This window comes from Macaca mulatta, chromosome 5 (assembly GCF_049350105.2).
Source record: "Macaca mulatta isolate MMU2019108-1 chromosome 5, T2T-MMU8v2.0, whole genome shotgun sequence".
NCBI classification, from domain to species: Eukaryota; Metazoa; Chordata; class Mammalia; order Primates; family Cercopithecidae; genus Macaca; species Macaca mulatta.
In genome coordinates this window covers 97,957,933-97,978,484 of record NC_133410.1, presented here as the reverse complement: position 1 = coordinate 97,978,484, position 20,552 = coordinate 97,957,933, and the positions used below count along the sequence as shown (strand labels likewise).

General features: G+C 37.8%; 1 protein-coding gene across 4 annotated transcripts in view; it reads right to left on the bottom strand.

Moving 5' to 3' along the window:
- Nucleotides 1–20,552, bottom strand: part of HERC3 (HECT and RLD domain containing E3 ubiquitin protein ligase 3) — a 122,303-nt gene that overhangs the window by 49,996 nt on the left and 51,755 nt on the right. For all 4 annotated transcript variants that reach the window (XM_015138747.3, XM_078001758.1, XM_015138748.3 and 1 more), the window contains 6 exon segments: nucleotides 9,695–9,854; nucleotides 5,504–5,580; nucleotides 4,510–4,731; nucleotides 3,468–3,559; nucleotides 2,109–2,239; nucleotides 1,377–1,537 (listed from right to left, as the gene is read on the bottom strand). In XM_015138747.3, coding sequence (XP_014994233.1) covers nucleotides 1,377–1,537; nucleotides 2,109–2,239; nucleotides 3,468–3,559; nucleotides 4,510–4,731; nucleotides 5,504–5,580; nucleotides 9,695–9,854 — 843 coding nt within the window.

Below are 20,552 nucleotides of genomic sequence, written 5' to 3'. Positions count from 1 at the left end.
AACAAAATCTTGTTTATTTATATTTTAAGCTGCACTACATTTCAGATGCTCATATATTCATTCCAAAAACGTCTACTGAGTGACAAGTTCATGCCAGGTCCTGTGCTATATGCTAGGTTTACAAAAAGGAAAAGAGTTTGTCTGTGTCCTTGAGTTTCTTATAATCCAGTACTAAAATTTATGATGGTTACTGTTTCAAACAAATTCCTGATCAAGCCATAAGTGTGTCACCTTATCGACTTCAAAATCAAAATTAATTACTAAATTACACTTCCTTTTAATGATTCTCTAGCTCCATTTCAGCCTCAGATTTATTATTTCAAGGTGAAGCAGTCATTCAATATTAATGACTGCCTTACTTTGATTTCCAGTGAAACCAAGACTGTTATTTAATTATTTTTTAAGGGAAGAAAAAAAATGGCATAAAAAGAAATCACATCGTGTTATGTACCAAAACACAAATAGCAAAGTAGAGGTAACATAGTACACAGGATTTAGAATGACCTAGGTTTAAATCCTGCCTCCAGAATCTATGTGATCTTGGGCAAATTACTTGACCTCCTTAAGACTTCGTTCCTTATCTCTAACATGGGGATAACAACCACTAACTAGTTCTTAGGCTATTTTGAGTGCTTTGCATAGTAATGAAACATCATTAAGCATTCAGGACATGCAAACTATCATTATTAGCAACAACAATAAAATGTACACACCACCACCAAGGTCTGTGAAAACAAAGTAACTGGTAGAGTTTGAATGTATGTTCTGGTCAAAACTCATGTTGAATTGCAGTAATCCCCAATGTTGGAGGTGGGGCATGGTGGGATGTGTTTAGATCATGCGATCGGATCCCTCATGAATGGCTTGGGCCCTCCCCTTGCTGAGAAGTAAGCTCTTGCTCTGAGTTCACATGAGATCTGGTGGTGTAAAATGTATGGCACCTCCCCTCCACTCTTTCTCTTGCTCCTGCTTCTGCCATGTGAAGTGTCTGCTCTTTCTTCGCCTTCTGCCATGATTGAAAGATTCCTGAGGACTCCCCAGAAGCCAAGCAGATGCCTGTATCATGCTCCCTGTAGAGCCTGCAGAACCGTGAGCCAATTAAAACTCTTTTCTTCATAAATCACCCAGTCTCAGGTGCTCTTTATAGCAATGCAAGAACGGCCTAACACAACAGTATTTCCTGCCTTATTTATTCTCTACGATCTCAACTATAAAGTTTCATGCATAGTAAGTACTGAAATTATTAATTGATGTTTAAAAATACCTTATCTTCATTCCCTCCAAAAGACCTCAAAGTAAGTAACAGATACATATTCTGTAAACAACTGCTTTCATCACTTAAAATACCATTAAATTCCAGAGACGATCATTCTTACCAGCTCGGGCTGAAAGCTGGCCACTGTGGGCGGCCCAGTAACCCTTGACAGGAGATGGGCACTTGACATTACAAGTGTGCCCAGTTCCTAATTGACCTCTTGCTCCACAACCAAATGCATAGATAAGTCCGGAAGAAGGCACGAAGGCTAGGGTATGTTGTCTGTGAAAAAATAATTTAACTCATCAGCATAGTTTCTACTAATGTGGATGTACACTCTGACTCTGACTTTTAACTTCCACATGTGCACAGCACAGGGTGCTCCTATAGAGCCTTCCCCATGTTAACACGTGATTCTTCTTGCAGCGGCTGCTCTCCATACTACTATCCTTCTCTAATACTCTAGATCATGAGGAGGGCGGCAAGTCAGCAAAGAGCTGAATGATCTGCTGCATGTGGCCTCTGAGATGAACGGAGAGAAGCAGGGTAGACTCAGGCAAAAATTTCCAAGAAGTTCTTTGGGACTCTCTTATTTTCCTTTCTTTATCCCTTCCCCACATCCTGCTACTCTTTATCCCAAAAGAAGCCTAATGTCTCCATGTTGCTCTGTTTATCTAAAACCCTTCCTTGCCACACTCTACCAAGGTCTTTCTCCACATTTCACCACAGGCATGCATGCAGTTAAGATCTCTTAAAATGACGGTCACTAGGTATAATCACATTCTTCATCACTACAAGATAAGACCCATTTCTGGGTCCAAGTGAATACAAGGAAGCTTTGAGGAGCACTCACCTGCCACAAGCAATCTGAGTTACTTCACTACCCATCAGTTCTAGAACTCTTCTAGGATTAACCTCATCATTCATGGAGTCATGTCCAAGTTGCCCACAGGAACCAGCGCCAAAAGTAAACACACCTCCACTCTAACAAAGAACAAACACCATATGACTTCACTGTATCCTTAAGGGTACACCTCTAAAACCTGTATACAAAATGCCTATCACAACAATGTGCACAAGAGCACTACATTCACTTGACACTTCGCCAAAATCACTTTGTAAGGATGTTCATTAAATAGAAAAATAATAAAAAGGGAATTTCAGACTGCATCTTTATGGAACAAAGATAGCACTGCTCAAAGGAATGTGTGCCTTCTGTAAATTTTAAAAATTGTTTAAAAGTACAATGATACGTTAGGAAGCAAAATTTATTTATTTTTATTTTTTTTATTATTTCTGAATTTTTTTTATTTATTTTTTATTATTATTATACTTTAAGTTCTAGGGTACATGTGCATAACGTGCAGGTTTGTTACATATGTATACTTGTGCCATGTTGCTGTGCTGCACCCATCAACTCGTCAGCACCCATCAACTCGTCATTTACATCAGGTATAACTCCCAATGCAATCCCTCCCCCCCCCCCTCCCCATGATAGGCCCCGGTGTGTGATGTTCCCATTCCCGAGTCCAAGTGATCTCATTGTTCAGTTCCCACCTATGAGTGAGAACATGTGGTGTTTGGTTTTCTGTTCTTGTGATAGTTAGGAAGCAAAATTTTAAAAAAGGAGAAACAAGGAGCTAGGATAAATGAGATGATTTTACATATCATTCACATATAAGAAATTAAGTGCTCCTACAAATTCCTTGGTAAGTAAGCTGTTTTTTTTAACAGCTGTATTTAAATAATTTAAATAAATGTTAAGGCATTTTATGAAAGTGAACCTACAATAATATTTGCTCAGTATAAAAATACATTTTCATTCTCTCTAGAATATATTTAGAAGCAAAAGAAACACGATTATTTTAAAACATTAAATTGCTGTTTCTTTTTTATATATTTAAATGACTTGTTTTAAAGGAACATAGGATATATATACACACATGTATCTACTGTCCTATATTTTAAAGTTATTTATATTGAACTATTCTTAAATGTTACTAAGACACTCTACAAGATTACCAAAGAGGGTAACAGAGACATATAAAAAAGTAGTCTTTTTCTATTCCTTTGGAAAACAACAAACATAAAAGAGAGCATTCGAGTTCAAGCCACAATACTGTAATCACACACCATCACTACACTAAAATAATCAAGCAATTCTAATCACCCATCTTATCCCCAGCACCAAAGAATACTCTGAGCTCCTTACCTTTGTGAGAACTGCTGTGTGTTCTTCTCCACAACTAATATAGACAACTTTTTGTGTGCGTAAGAGTTTTACATGGCATGGAGACTCTCGATCTAGAATAAATTAAATATCAGAATATCACTACCATTTGACTTTGAGATGAAATACACACAACTATCTTGGCATGAATTTTGGATTCCTGGATTCCTGACACATGTTTCCTGCCTGCATCTGTACTTGGATACCCAACAGACTTCTCAGTTTTAATTTACCAAAAACCTACCTCATGGTTTCCCTACACTCTCCAACCCTGCCCACTCTCCAGCTCACTTTACCACACACACATAGTTTTCCCCATTTCAGAAACAGTCATTTTGCCCCTCCAGCTGTTACTTTATTTCAAACCACACATCCAGCAGTGAACAAAACCAACTGGCCTCCTCTTCAAAATACATTTAAAATCTGACTTTACCCCCACAACCTCCACGCTGGTCTTCCAGCTTCCCCCTTGACCCACTACAGCCAAAGCCAAAGTGGATCACACCTCTCCTCCAAACCCTCAGGGTCTTCCCCTCTCACTGAGAAAACCAGCTAAATCCTCACCCTGCCCCTCAGGGCCCTGCATAACTGGGTCTACACGACCTCTCTGACCTGCAGCTGTGCTACTCTTCCCCTTCTCTCCAACTACATCTCTTCCCACATGAGCGCCTTTGCACACCCGGTTCCCTCTGACAGAAATGTTTTTCACCCAGACATCTACATGTCCCATTTCCCACCTGATTTCCTACAGGTTCTGCTCAAACATTTTCTTATCAGAGGGGCCCTTTGTAACCACCTTATGTAAAGCAGGAAGCTGCACTCTCAAACCCTGTGTATTTACTGGTTTTGTTGCACCTCCACTCACTAGAATACAGTCTCCACTAAGACAAGGATGTTCTCTATTCTGTTCACTGTTGCTCCCTTAGTATCTCACATGGGGCTAGCACATAGTAGATCCTTAAGAAGCATGTGTTAAATGAATGTGCTTTTAAACTAAATACATACATATGAAGGGTTTACCTACCTTTTTCATCACTGAGCCCCAGCTGCCCTGCATTATTCATCCCCCAGCCAAAAACAGCTCCTGAGAGAGACAGGGCAAAGCTGTGAGCCCCTCCGGCAGCCACCTGAGCCAGTGGGATCCCCTCCAGGGACCTCACCCTCTGCGGGCTGGCTTGAGAGGGGAACTCCTTCCCTAAGCCAAGCTGCCCATGGCTGTTCTTTCCCCAGGTGAAGAACTGGCCATCTGAAATAACAGGATAACTGGTATTACCATAAAATGATACAAGCTCCACACACAAAAATAATCAAGTTATTAGGGTCATTTGCCAGTTGCCCCCCAACACCAAACCCACCCAAGAGCAAAGAACAGAGACACTTCATGCTGTCAGACTGCCAAAACCCAAACTCCCAAGTGATAACAGAGAGGTAAGCTGAGTCTTACTGCCCTTCAAAGGCTATTAAAATTTATACACAGAAAATATTAAATGTATAAGTAAATTCAATTTCACACAGGCCAATTACCAGGCTTAAGCAAGATCAACTAGTTCTGACCATACTAAGACTATGAGACCCAAGACTTCAGGAGGTCCAGCTATGACCACTTGGTCTGCTCTGCAGATAATCAAGCAGGACACAGAAGTGCAGATTTATTTAGGTTTCTCCAACTCCTTTTTCATTTATTTGGGAGCTTGATAGTGGAATGTAGCTTGAGAGTTGGCTGTCGCTAAGAAAAATCAATCTTCTCCATGCTCAGAACACCTAGGTATCATCCTGCCCCCTGCTCATCTTCCCCTGTGAAAGTTGGAGCAGCAGTGATGACCACCTACTTCATCATCCACACCCTGAGAAAAGGATGAGCTATGCAAAGCCCATCTGAGAACTGTCACTGTCCAACAGCAATGCATAGACCCTAACCAGTTAATTCAAAGTTTTGAGTTAGATAATATCACACAAAAAGACAAAGAGAAAGTTTTCAAAATTAACATAGCATTAGCATATGTTTAATGTTACTTTACCAGCCGCAAGAGCCAAGCAATGCCAGTTGCCACAGGAAACTTGTAATATTGTTTGCTGGTTCAGCTTTTGTATTAACCTAAAACAGAAAAGGCTTTCTTTTTCAGATAGATATTCACACACAAACACAATTATCAGAAATATTCCCAACTAAATAAAATATCAATAATAAATAACATCATCTTGCCTAAAAGTCTTTTTAAGGCTGGGCACAGTGGCTCACACCTGTAATCTCAGTACTTTGGGAGGCCGAGACGAACACCTGAGGTCAGGAGTTTGAGACCAGCCTGGCCAATATGGTGAAACCCCATCTCTACTAAAAATACCAAAAAAAATAGCCAGGCATTGTGGCACATGCCTGTAATCCCAGCTACTCGGTAGGTTGAGGCAGGAAAATTGCTTAAACCTGGGAGGCAGAAGTTGCAGTGAGCCAAGATCGCACCACTGCACTCCAGCCTGAGCAACAAAGCGAGACTCTGTCCCCCGTCCCACCCCCTCAAAAAAAACTCTTTTTAAAATCAAATATATAATCTTACATGATATAATTCTATTAGGTCTTTCATCAGCCTCCTGTCTCTTAGGTAGTTACTGTTTAAAACAACAACAACAAAAAAACACTTTTGCATTTAGACCCATTGCCACAATCCTCCATAATTTCTCACCTTGTCTTCTTCAGTTCAGGGCCAAATGGAAAGAGCTACAGAAGAAAGATCCTAAGAATATGGTTGGTGTCTATGTGGCTTTCAAAATAACAGAAATGCCACCATCCAAAATAAGTGAAATGTCAATTTCACTTCTGGGTATATACATACAATATGGCACACACACACAACAGAATATTAATCAGCCTTAAAAGGGAAGGAAGGTCTGACACATGCTTTTAACATGGATGAACCTAGAGGACATTATGCTAAATGAAATGAGCCAGTCACAAAAAGCTGAAACTGTATGATTCCACTTATATGAAGTATCTATTGTAGTCAAATTCATAGAAATCAATTTTGCAAGATAAAAAAGTTCTAGAGGCCAGGCGCGGTGGCTCATCACTGTAATCTCACCATTTTGGGAGGCCAAGGCGAAAGAATCGCTTGAAGCCAGGAATTCAAGATCAGCCTGGGCAACAAATCAAGACCCTGTTTCTACAGAAACTATCAAAAGCAGCTGGGTGCGGTGCCATGAGCCTGCATTCCTAGCTACTTGGAAGCCTGAGGTGGGAGGATCATCTGAGTCCAGGTGTTCGAGGCAGTGAGCTGTGATCACACCACCACACTCCAGCCTGGACTACAGACAGAGTGAGACCCTGTCTCAAAAAAAAAAAAAAGGTAAGAAAAAAGAAAGTTCTAGGGATTGGTTATACAACAACGTGAACATATTTAACACTATTGAGCTACACATCTAAAAATAGTTAAGATGGTAAATTTTATGTTATGTGTATTTTACCACAATTAAGAAAAATAATAAGAGCCATGCCTCCAAAACCCGAAATTCCTAGGATGGTAAAGAGAAGGGTCACATGATTTCTTTTCAAATCTTACTCCCCTGCTTGTTCATGTGAAAGAGAGAGAACAGCACCTATTTTAGAGTTGTGGCGAGAATTAAATGAAAAATTCCAGTTAAAGTGCTTGGCACTACCCAAGAAAGTTGGGCACCCTGGGAATACCTCCTGCTCTCTATTTTAATAGCTGACAAGTTGTCACGTTCATCTTCCCTAAGTGTATTGTGCCATGGAAACTAAGGGGTCGGATGGATACCCCTTGGAAGAGGGGTATCTTTGAAGATAGATATCCTCTGGGGGAGAGGACAGAGGATTATTTAGATCGACACTTAGATAATGCTTTTGTTCATGTTTTATTTTCTCAGATATAAAAATTTAAAATAGAGTTCACAAACACATTTAGTGTTTAGTACCAAATATAAATGAACTTTTTTTATTCTTATAACTGCAGATTCATGTGCAATTGTAAGAAATAATATAGAGAAATCCCTTATATACTTTGTCCAGTTTCCCCTAATTATAACATTTTGCAAAATTACGTATAATATTATACCCAGGATATTGAAGATATTAACATTAATACAATCTACCAATCACATTCATATTTCTCCAGTTTTACTTGTACTCATTTCTGGGTATTAGTTTTATCGTGTAAGTGTATCCACTCTGCCACAGTCATGATACCAAACAGTTCCAACACCATGAGAATTCCTCGTATTAAACTTTTATAACCACTCCTCCCCTTCCCCTGTTCCTAACCCCTGGCAGCCACTAATCTATCCTCCATTGAGAAAATGTTGTTATTTTTTAAATGCTATATAAATGAAATCGTACAGTAGGTAATCTTTTGGGATTGGCTTTTTTCACTCAGACTAATTCCCTGGATATTCACCCAAGCTGTGTTAATCAATAGTTTATAGAACAGCACTATTTTCTAAAATTGAAAAATGCATTACTGCCTAAGAGACCAATGTTTCTCAGGTTGCTATATAGCAACAACCCTTTTTCCTATCAAGTTTACACTCAAATTCCCCATCACCATTACTCTTGTCACTATCAGTTGTAGAAAAGAAGCAGGTCAAAAGAACAAAGATAGATAATAGAGAAATTGTACCCTTGAGGTAGGGAAGAGGGGGTTCACATAGTGCAAGCACATACTGTATTTTACCTTCTTGTCTCCTTCCATCCTCCCCACAACTCTATAAGTAAGTAATTCCATTTTTAAGTTAGGAAACTGAGGCTTAGAAAAGTTAAACAACCTGCCCAAGGTCATTAACCTTAGAAGTAAAAGAGCCAGTATTAGAATCCAAGGCTTGTTTGACATCAAAGCTATGTTACTTTCCACAATACAAAGGTATAAATTAATGAATTTATTTCAGTTAACTTATAATAAAAAACTATATACAAAGTCTTGGAAGTCATCCATAATTTGAACATAACTAATGAATATTAAGCTACTACTGTAGCACAGATTACTTCATTTTTAAAAATGAAATGCCATTAAAAACCTTAATTGTATTTCGGTCATCAACAAATGAAGTATTTTTGCCATTAATGTTATGAACATTTTCCCTAATATTACACACAACATAACATCTAGCACTTCTTTTTTCTTACTGCCACTCTTCCTCTCCCCACAAAATTAAATTAATTTTTGGAAGAAATGAATCTAAGACACTACCTGTCCTAAATCAGGAAATGAATCAAATCACTCTTACCTCCATGTTCTTATTTAACACAACCTTTGATTAAAGAGACAAAAATCTAAGAAGGGCAAGAAAGAAGAGGAAGAAGAATATGCTGTCCTTTAAAGGGGACAATAATTAGGCAGAGGAGGAGAGGCCACTTATTAAATTTGTGCTGAGCAATGTATGTGACAGGCACTCCTAGCAATGGTGATGCTAAAATAAATCATCCAATTATCCTGCCATTAATAGCTCACATCTTTGTAGTAAAAACAGATATTAAATCAACAATTACAAAGAATGTGTTCCACAGTAGTGGTATATGAAACATTTGTAGCATAAAGGAGTAAGAATCAAATAAAGGAAATAAAATGGCAGCTCTTTGATCATTAAGAACCTTCAACAAACTGAGACACCACCACTAAAAAGTCCATCTGAAAGTAACTACAATATTGGGATGTTCTCTTAGTGGCAACTATTAGATACTTAGCTAAATCATCTAAGGTTCAGATTTAAGTAAATCTTTAAGAGACTCAAAACCTACTGTATTGATTCTTTTACATTAAAGAATCTATGTATATCTGGTATTTTAGCTGTTTGTAATGCTTAAGGTGATTTGGCCTATCATTAGAGTAACAGGTCAGCCTTGTGATTCTATTTTAAAGAACTTAATTAATTCAGACTTGCAATTTTCAGTCAAAAGCTAATAAGCCTACAATGTGAAAGATGACTTTTTTATTCAAACATTTATCAATTGCCAGGCGCTCAGCGAGCAACCAGGCTACTAGAATAAATAAAGTACAGTTCCCAACTGACTCACATTTTTGAACCAGAGATGGACACTTCTATAAATAATTGCAACTTTTGTGACAAGTGTTTTAATAGTATAAGGCACAGGAGTGGCACAAAGGAAATAGCAATTAAATGAAGAAAACAGAAGAAAAACAAGGAGTCTAACAAATCAACAGCAGGAAATAGTATTTAAAACGACTGACATTTGAAAACCTTCTTACCTGGGCACTGCCACAGAATCCTCAGTAGTCATGAGTCCTAGCTGACCATCACTCCCTGCACCCCAAGAAAACAGCTGGCCTCGGTCACTGAGGGCCAGACTGTGGGACTCGCCACATGCCACATGAATGATATGCTGATCTGCCAGAGCTCCAATTTGTTCTGAAAGAGACAAATTGGAGGAAGAAAATGTACAACCCAGAAACAGGAATACTGCTGCCATTACACAGGATTATCTTCCTGGGCAGTTTTATTTTTTAACAAGAACCACTTAATCTGAATATTTATAGAGATTATAAATTTCACATATTTCTAAACTATCGATTTACATTTGGAGACCCTGGGTAACATACATAACTATAGTAGCACACACATCCCAGATGTTCCCTGAACCTATACAGCCATGAGCCTGGTGTTTCTCTATCCAAGCAGAAGCCTGTACTATTTGGAGATGTTCCATCCAAGAGGCCTAAATGTTGAGTGGAAATGAAACATTCCGAAAACTAGCGGGAGTGAGCGAAACCCTGCCTGGAACAATGAGACCCTCTCCCCCCACACACAAACACACCCAGAATTCTAAACAGCTTCTCCCCTCAGTTCTGGAACCCAGTCTTGTATGTATACAGTGAGGAAATAGAAGGATTTCTCTCTGGGAAAACTGGCCCAAAAGACAAGACCCACAGATAGTGACATTTGTGTGTTCCTCAATGAAATGTCCAGCTTCCCATCAGTCAACAAGAATCACCCACACACACACAGCTCCACTCACATTTTAGCACCTCACCCTTAAATGTAAAAGGCCAGACAAGGATCACCCTATGTGTGAGGAAAACTTAAACATGAAAAGCAAACAGCAACATAAACAGAAGGAAATGAACTCTGAAAAAACAGATCATGCAGGGAGCAAAGTTTCTTAAAAGTCTTTTGAGAAATCAAAGAAGATATTTCCACTCATGAACTAGAAAGAGAGTGCTATAAGAAAGCATTATTCAAAAAACAAACAAACAGAAATATCTTGGAAACCAAAAATGTGGTACCATAAATTAAAAAAAAAAAAAAGAAAAACCTTCAAAAGCAGGACTGAATGTTAGAAATGAAGAAATTTTCTAGGAAATAGAAGAAAAAAGCAAAGAGAAAATCAGAAGGGGAAAAAAGATAAGAAATTAGAGGATTGTTTCAAGAGGTCGAATATTCAGAAAGAGAATGGAGAAATCACAAGATAAAAATATTTCAAAAAAAAAAAATCACAAGAAAATTTCACACTGAAAGGATCTATTAAGTGCCCAGAATAATGATCAACAAAATATCTACTGTAGAACCCTTCATCTTGAAATTTCAGAATAACAAGAAAGAGTCTAAAAGTTTCTAGAAAAGAACATGTTTATATACAATAGAACAGGGATCAGAATGGCATCATAATTCTCAGAAGCAACACGAAAAACTGTAAGACAATGGAGCGATGCCCTCACAGTTCTGAAGGAAAGTAACATTCAAGCAAGAATTCAATACCCAACCAACTGTGAATGAAATGTGAGGCAAGGGGAGCAAAAGGGAAGTTTTGGAGCATGTAAAGCTCTCAAAATATTTTACCTCCCATACTGGTTTTCTCAGAAAGCTACTGGAAGATATGCCTCCAAAACAAGAACTCAGGATTTAGGAACCAGGAATCTTACACAGACAGGAAGGAGGTAAGAAACCTTTCTAGACAGCTGTGTAGCATGCCTACAAAGCAAAGGTGGAGGGATGTCTCCAAGGTGAAAAAGAAAATACTATTAGAGCATTATGAGTTTTATAATTCTACCAGAGATAGAGAGGTTACTGTGGGAAAAAAAAAGTAAAGTCATTAACTTCAGGAAAAACAAAATGATTTATGAGAAAGAAAAGTACTCATGGTACATGCAATCATAATAACCGAACAAAAATACTTTCCATAGTTAATAATTGTCAAATTTTATTTAAAAGATTAACTATTTGGGGAAGGACGAGTGTCTGGTGGTGAAGAAGAGGAAAGGGTGGGTAGAGAATATAACAGAACTCTAATCTTTGCCAGTGTGAAGTTTCCAGATTATGTCCAATATTGAAAAAAAATCAAGAAATAATATTATAAGCATGTTATGTAGAAACATAAAGGTAAGCAGCAAAAAAAAAAAAAAGCTAAAGAGTTGAAATGACAGGGAGCGAGATTCAAGATAAGGACAGGTGAGGCAGGGAACTGTTATTTAATCTAAACACAGTTTGCATAAATATATTCCTTCAAAACAATAACACTTTTTTAACTGAAAATATGCTCATGCCAGAGAAATTACCATAATAAACAGAAAGATTCTGTAATTCCTGTTGTTCCCATTGTCCATCTTCTTTAACTTCTGCTCACTATTTACTTCCCAACTCAGCCTTGCACCAGGCACAAAGAATAGTCCTATCTTTACCTTGCAAAAATGTAAGGAATGCTATCAAAGGAGCCCAGGTGGCTCAGACTCCACTCTAACCAAATTTCCACCTCATACCAATTCCAAGACTTGGAAGGCTTTTCTGTTCTCTAGGCCTGGGACCTAGCCTGATGCCTTATTCATGACTGAGGCCTGTCTCTTGGTACCTAACCTTCTTGCTACCTTAACTGTCTGAAGGAGTTAGTATATAGCCTAACACAACACTAATAAGTTTCCCCACTATCCTGACACTGTGGCTCTGATCCGTCTGCCGTTTTCTTTCCCTCGATCTCTCAATAGCATCCCTCTCTTGATCCTGTCTTTACTACAGCTGAGTAGCCTCAAAAGGGAACATCTGGATTCCAATGACCATTGACTCCCAGTCACGTCAATCTCTAGGCAAACCAATTCCTGTCCCATCACTCACCAACCCCACCTGGGCTCCTTTGATAGCATTCCTAACATTTTTGCAAGGTAAAGGACTATTCTTTGTGCCTGGTGCAAGGCTGAGCTGGGAAGTAAGTAGTGAGCAGAGGTTAAAGAAGATGGACAATGGGAACAACAGGAAATCCAGCTACCCTCACCACAACAATAAAACCTGTAGCCACAAAGACAGAAATACTGTTCAGCAACCAAATGTTGATGGAGAACCAAACCACTGGTTACACAAGTCTAACTTATTCTATTTCTTCTAGCCAGAAAACTGTGCTCGTCTAATTCAGGCTGGAGATCCGTCACTGTGGAACTATAATCCCTCTTCTAGAATCTACCCCCAGGTCAGCCCAGCGTGCTGATGAATGCCTCATTCACTCCTCTCTCTGAATACACCCCTGCCCCACTTGGGAACATTCAGGCTGCAGTGCCCTCTGATTCATTTTCACATGCAGTCTCTTCTGATTCATTCCGTCAAGACTATACACTATATTTTGCAGATCATGATGGAACCTCAACCCACACATTAAAATAACTAAACACACTGAAGAAGCATTTGGTATTTCTTGAGGATAAAAGTATACTTTCTCTCTGAACCTTTCACAGCAACATTTTAAAGTTTTTAAAGTCTTTAGTAATGTTTTCAGTTCTGAACAAGTCATGGTAGGTAGGGCAGCACAGTGGCCAATGTGGAGCGCTGCTTACAGCAAGTCAGCAGTTCAGCTGGACTTGCATTATTAGGGTTAGTTCTACTTAGCTCTTGAGCCCATCATAATTTTTTAATGTTTTTTGAGTTAATGGTAAATTTGTCATTTAACCACCAAAAGATGGTAACTGAGAAGGATGATATGAGTCTAGGGGGTAAACGGATAATGCAGATTCTTAAGCCTTGCAACAACCCTGTGAGGCAAGGGTACCACAGCTGTCCTCAGCTCAGAAAGAGGATGTAATTTGGCCAAGGCTCACAACTAATGATTGGTGGAATTGGGATGGACACCAGGTCTGTCTGACTTCAAAACCCATTATACTTAACTAAGCTATATTGTCTTTCCTCATGGAAAAGAATTACATAGATTTTAAATTGGTAAAAATAACCTATAAAGTGAATACCCTACTTATGGATAATGGAAAACTAACTTTTCCCTCATCATCTGTTCATATGAGAAACACATCCCGTGGCTTACAGTTAATAATATCAGCAGCTGGGTAGAAAGGACAGTAGTTCTCCCTTATCTGAGGTTTTGCTTTCCAGATTTTCAGTTACCTGCGATCAGTGCAGTGCAAATATATTAAGTGGAATTTTCCAGAAATAAGCAATTCATAAGTTTTAAACTGCACACCGTTCTGAGTCCTGTGATGAAATCTCTCACTGTCCTGCTCTGCCTGGGACATGAATCATCCCTTTGTCCAGCATATCCATGCTGTATATGCCCCCTGCCTGCTAGTCCCTTAGTAGCTGCCTCTGTTATCAGATTGCAAAAGCGTAGTATATATAGCTTTTGGTACTATCCAAGGTTTCAGGTATCTAGTGGGGGTCTTGAAACACATCCCCTGCAGATAAGGAGGGACTACTATATACAGTATATACAAAATTAGTGATTAAAAGTTGGCACTAAGTTTTTAACTAATAAAACTATAAAATAAATGTAAGCAGTTTGTAGTACAAAGAGGGTTAAACTTTCACCACTTAGATGTCTCCTTTCTGCTTTTCCCCAAATCATCAACTCTACAATTATACTTTTCTTTAGTAGCAGAAAACAAGTCAGAGACACACTGCAGGAAACCCAGCTCTTCGCCCTACCATTCTACACATTCTAAGTCCTCACATTCACCGTAACTCTTGATTTCCTGTTAGCACTGAACTCTTACTCTCCTGCACATCTTTCCTCCTGCTGCTACACTCTGCTCTCCTGACTACTTTTTCTCCAAAGTACTATCAATCCAGTCTGTGGGGTCCGGCAGACTTTTACTGAAAGTCTGGGTGATGGAGATACACTGTATCTCGGCAAACCACTCAAAACAAAATATTATACATCCAAGTTCCTCTGCAGTTCCCAACACAGAAGATGGCCTGCTATCTAATTTTTATCCTAGAGTCTCCCCGCCTCCCACAATATGACTAAGCTCTTTCCCTCATTTTCTTTCTGTATCTGAAAGGTCTTTTTCCAAAGCCATATTCCAATTTCTTTCTTAATTAATTACTTTGGTCTAAACATTTTGGGGTATCTGGACTATTTCCATAAGAGGTATTCTATCTTGCTTCTGAGCCAAAGCACTGAAACCAGAGTCTGCTTTAAAAAAATTTTAATTATCATAGAATAAACTTGACCTTTTTTTGGTGTATAAGTCTATGAATTCAAACACATGTAACTACCACCACAATCAAGATACAGAACAGTCCCATCACCCCAAAAATGGTCTTCATGCTATTCCTTATAGTCACACCCTCTCCTCATCCTTAACACCTGACAACCAACAATCTGTTTTCTCTCACTATAGTTTTGGGTTTTTTATACAGTCATGTAAATGGAATCATACAGTGTCTAACCCTTTGAAATTGGATTGTTTTACTCATAATGCCTCTGAGATTCAACTAAGTGGTTGCATGTATCAACAGTTTGTTCCTTTTACTGGTGAGGAGTATTCCACTGTATAATGGATGAAATACAGAGCACTGTTCCCAGGTTTTAGTGATTATAAATAGAGATGCAATGAACATCATATACAGCTTATAATATGACAGTAAGTTTTCCTAACACTGGAGTAAACACCCAGGTATGAGATTGCTAGATCATGTGGTAAATATATGTTTATTTAAAAAAAAAAAACCCTGCCAAATCATTTTCCAGAAAGGCTGCACCATTTTGCATTAACACCAGCAATTAATGAGAGTTCCAGTTGCTCTGCATCATTGTCAACACTTGCTATTATCAGTACTTAATTTTACCCATTCTAACAAGTATAATGGTATTTCATCATGGTTTTAATTTGCATTTCCCTTGTGGCTAAAGATGTCAAACATATTTTCATGTGCTTATTTGCCATTTATCCTTTTTGGATAAATGTCTGTTAGAAGTTCTTGCCAATTTTTAAAATTAAATGTTTATTTCACTATTGTTGAGTTGTTTTTAAATATATTCTGGATACAAATCCTTTGTCAGACACATGATTTGCAAATAATTTCTCCCAGCCTGTAGACTGTCTTTTCATTCTCTTAACACGCTCACAGATGAGTCTACTTTAACAACTTTTTCCTTTATGGATTATGTTTTTGGTGTCATGTCTAAGAACTCTCTGCCTAACCTCAGGTTATGAAGAATTTCTCCTCTGCTTTCTTCAGAAAGCTTTATTGTCTCACATTTTACATTGAGATCTGTGATTCATTTTGAGTTGTTTTAAAAAGGTATGAGATTCAGATCAAGGTTCTTTTTTTTTTAAGATATAAATCTCCAAGTGTTCCACTACCCTTTGCTAAAAACAACTAACAAAATCCTTTCTATATGGAATCTCTTTTACATTTCTATCAAAAGTCAATTAACGGTATTTGTGTGGATATATTTCTGGGCTTTATTCTGTTCCACTGGACTGCGTCTACACCTCCAGTACCACATATCCTGGATTACTATACCTCTATAGTAAGTCTTAAAATCAGACAATTCCTTCAACTTTATTCTTATTTTTCAAAATTGCTTCAGGCATTCTAGATCCTTTACCTTCCCATACAAGCTTTATAATTGGCTTGTCTATATCTACAACAACAAAAAAAGAATACTACTGAATTTTAGCTGAAATTGTGTTAAATCTATAAGTCAACTTGAGAAGAACTGAAATATTTACTATAATTCGTTAAAGGTCTTAATCCATGAACACAAGACATCTCTCCAGTTACAGAGGTCTTTGATTTCTTCTACCAGACTTTTGTAGTTTTCAGTGTATAGATCTTATATATGTTTTGTTACAGTTATGCCTAAGTATTTTATTTGTTTGGAACAATTATAAATTGTATTTTTTATTTCAGTTTCCAATTACATATTGTTAATATATAGAAATAGTTGACTTTTGTGTACTGACCTTGAATCATACAAATTTAACGAATGGTTTTTTAATTTTCAATATAGACAATGCAATTTTTAATAGAAATAATTTTTTTTTCTGAGAATAGAGACAGGTTTTTTCTTCCTTCCCAATTTGTTTGCTTCCCCCCATCACCACCCCCCCCCCTTATTCTTTCCTTATTACACTGGCTAGAACTTCTAGTATGATGTTAAATAGCAGTAGTGAGAGTGGACATCCTTGCCATGTTCAATGGTCTGAATGTTTGAATCCCCCAAAACGTATGCTGAAATCACCCCCAAGGTGATAGTGCTAGGTAGTACAGCCTTTTCGGAAGTGACAAGGTCATGAGGGCAAAGCCCTCATGGTTGAGATTAGTGTCCTTATAAAAGAGACGATAGAGGGCTAGCTAGCCCCTTTCACTATATGAGGATAGAGCTAAAAAGGTGCCATCTATAAGGATGACAGTGCTCAGCAGACACAAAATCGGTTGGCACATTGGCCTTGAACTTTCCAGCCTCCAGAACTGTAAGAATACATGTTTGTTCTTTATAAGCCAACAAGTTTGTGGTATTTTTGTTATAGCACCCCAAATGAACTGAAAGAATGCAATCTTTCAACACTGTTTGACATAGCTATAAGATTTGCTGGTAGATGTCCTTCATCAGACATAACCATGTGAGTTTCTTCTTTAGATTGTTTTTCCTATTGTTTAAAGGAGATTTTATTTTTCAGTGTTATTTCTTATTTAAATGCTTGATAACATTTGGCAGAGAAACCATGTGAGTCTACAGATTTTTTTTTTTTTTTTTTTTTTTTGAGACAGAGTCTCACTCTGTTGCCCAGGCTGGAGTGCAGTGGTGTGATCTTGACTCACTGCGACCTCCACCTCCTGGGTTCAAGCAATTCTCCTGCCTCAGCCTCCCGAGTAGCGAGATTACAGGCATGCACCACCATGCCCAAGTTAATTTTTTGTATTTTTAGTACAGATAGAGTTTCACTAAAAATACAATATGTTGGCCAGCCTGGTCTTGAACTCCTGGCCTCAAGTGACCTGCCCACCTCGGCCTCCCAAAGTGCTGGGATTACAGGCATGAGCACTGTGCCCAGCCAAGGGGAACTTCTTTTTAAGGCTTTAAACCATGAATTCCATTCTTTATAGTTATAGATAACCTATTTAGACTATCTATTGTATGTTGGGTGAGTTTTTGATAGTTTGTGGTTTTGGAAGAATTGTCCATTTGATCCAAGCTGTTAAATTTATATTGAGAGAATGTTGTCAGGTTCCATTACAAAGCTTTTAATGTCTGCAGGGCCTGCAGGGTAATAATATCCTCTGTTTCACTGATACTGGTAACTTACCAGTTAAAATTTTCTTTTTTTCTCTTTGACCTTCTTGCTAAAGGTTTATCATTTTATTGAGCCTTTCAAAGAGCTAGCTTTTGGTTCCATTGATTTTCTCTATTGTTCTTCTATTTTCAATAACACTGATTTCTACTTTCATCGTTATAATTTTTCCTTGTACTTACCTTTCATTTATTATGCTCTTAATATTTTTCTCACTTCATAACTGAAGGCTTAAATTATTGATTAAATACTTTTATTTATAAATAAGCTTTTAGCACCATAAAGTTCTCTCTAAGCACTGCTTTAAGCTATATCCCACAAATTTTGATACACCATATTTTCATTTTCGTTCAGTTCAAAATATTTTCAAATTTCCCTTGAGACTTCCTTTTTGACCCATTGATTATTTATAAGGCTGCTGCTTAACTTTAATCTAAGAGTTTGAAGACTTTTCTGCTATTTTTCTGTTATTAATTTCTAGTTGAATTACAGCATAGTGAGAGAACATACATTTAATTATTGCATTCCTTTAAATTTTGTTCAGGTTTGTGTTATGACTCAAAATATGGTCCATCTTGGTGAATGTTCTATAGGCAGTTGAAAAAAGTGTGTATTCTGCTGTTGGATAGAATGTTCAATAAGTATCAATCATATCTAGTCCATTTGATGGTGCACTTCTATATCCTTGCTGATGTTCTATCTATTAGTTCTATTTATTACAAAAAAAAAGAGTAAAAAGCCTCCAAATATAATTTTAGATTTGTCTATTTTTCCTTTTATTTCTGTAAGTCTTTATTTCAACTATTTTGAAGCTCAGTTGTTAGGTATACACACATTTGGGATTCCTATGTTTTCTTGGTGAACTGACCTTATTTACTTATTTTTTTCCTTTAAGTTCCAGGATACATGTGCAGAACGGGCAGGTTTGTTACACAGGTATACATGTGCCATGGTGGTTTGCTGCACCTATCAACCCATCACTTGTTTTAAGCCCCACATGTATTACCTATTTGTCCTGATGCTCTCCCTCCCCTCACTCCCCACCAAAAGGCCCCAGTGTGTGTTGTTCCCCTCCCTGTGTCCATGTGTTCTCATTGTTCAACTCCCACTTAGGAGTGAGAACATGTGGCGTTTGATTATCTGTTCCTGTGTTAGTTTGCTGAGAATGATGGCTTCCAGCTTCATCAATGTCCTAGCAAAGGACATGATCTCATTCTTTTTTACGGCTGCATAGGATTCCATGGTGTATATGCACCACATTTTCTTTTTCCAGTCTATCATTGATGCGCATTTGGGTTGGTTCCATGTCTTTGCTGTTGTAAATAGTGCTGCAATAAACATATGTGTGTGTCTGTCTTTATAGTAAAATGATTTGTATTCCTTTGGTATATACCCAGTAATGGAATTGCTGGGTCAAATGATATTTCTGGTTCTAGATCCTTGAGAAATCACTACACTATCTTCCACAATAATTGAACTAATTTACACTCCCACCAACAGTGTAAAAGCATTTCTATTTCTCTGCAGCCGCGCCAGCATCTATTGCTTCTCAACTTTTTAGTAATCGCCATTCTGACTGGCGTGAGATGGTATCTCATCGTGGTTTTGATCTGCATTTCTCTGATGATCAGCGATGTTGAGCTTTTTTTAATATGTTTGTTGGCTGCATAAATATCTTCCTTATTAAATTGTCTGTTCATATCCTTTGCCCACTTTTTGATGGGGTTGTTTTTTCTTGTAAATTTGTTTAAGTTCCTTGTAGATTCTGGATATTATACCTTTGTCAGATGAGTAGACTGCAAATATTTTCTTCCATTTTGTAGGTTGCCTGTTCACTCATGACTTTCTTTTGCTGTACAGAAGCTCTTTAGTTTAATTAGATCCCATTTGTCAATTTTGGCTTTTGTTGCAATTGCTTTTGGCATTTTTGTCATGAAGTCCTTCCCCATGCCTATATCCTGAATGGTACTGCCTGGGTTTTCTTCTAGTGTTTTTATGGTTTGGGGTTATACATTTAAGTCTTTAATTCATCTTGAGTTAATTTTTGTATAAGGTGTAGGGAAGGGGTCCAGTTTCAGTTTACTGTATATGCTAGCCAGTTTTCCCAGCACCATTTATTAAATAGAAAATCCTTTCCCCATTGCTTGTTTTTGTCAGGTTTGTCAAAGATCACATGGTTGTAGATGTGTGGTGTTATTTCTGAGGTCGTTATTCTGTTCCATCGGTCTATAAGTCTGTTTTGGTACTAGTACCATGCTGTTTTGGTTACTGTAGCCTGGTAGTATAGTTTGAAGTCAGGTAGCATGATGCCTCCAGCTTTGTTCTTTCTGCTTAGGATTGCCTTGACTATGTGGGCTCTCTTTTGGTTCCATATGGATTTTAAAGTAGTTTTTCTAAATCTGTGAAGAATTTTAATGAGAGTTTGATGGGAATAGCACTGAATCTATAAATTACTTTGGGCAGTATGACCATTTTCATGATACTGATTCTTCCTATCCATAAGGATGGAATGTTTTCCATTTGTTTGTGTTCTCTCTTATTTCCTAGAGAAGTGGTTTGTAGTTCTCCTTGAAGAGGTCCTTTATGTCCCTTGTTAGCT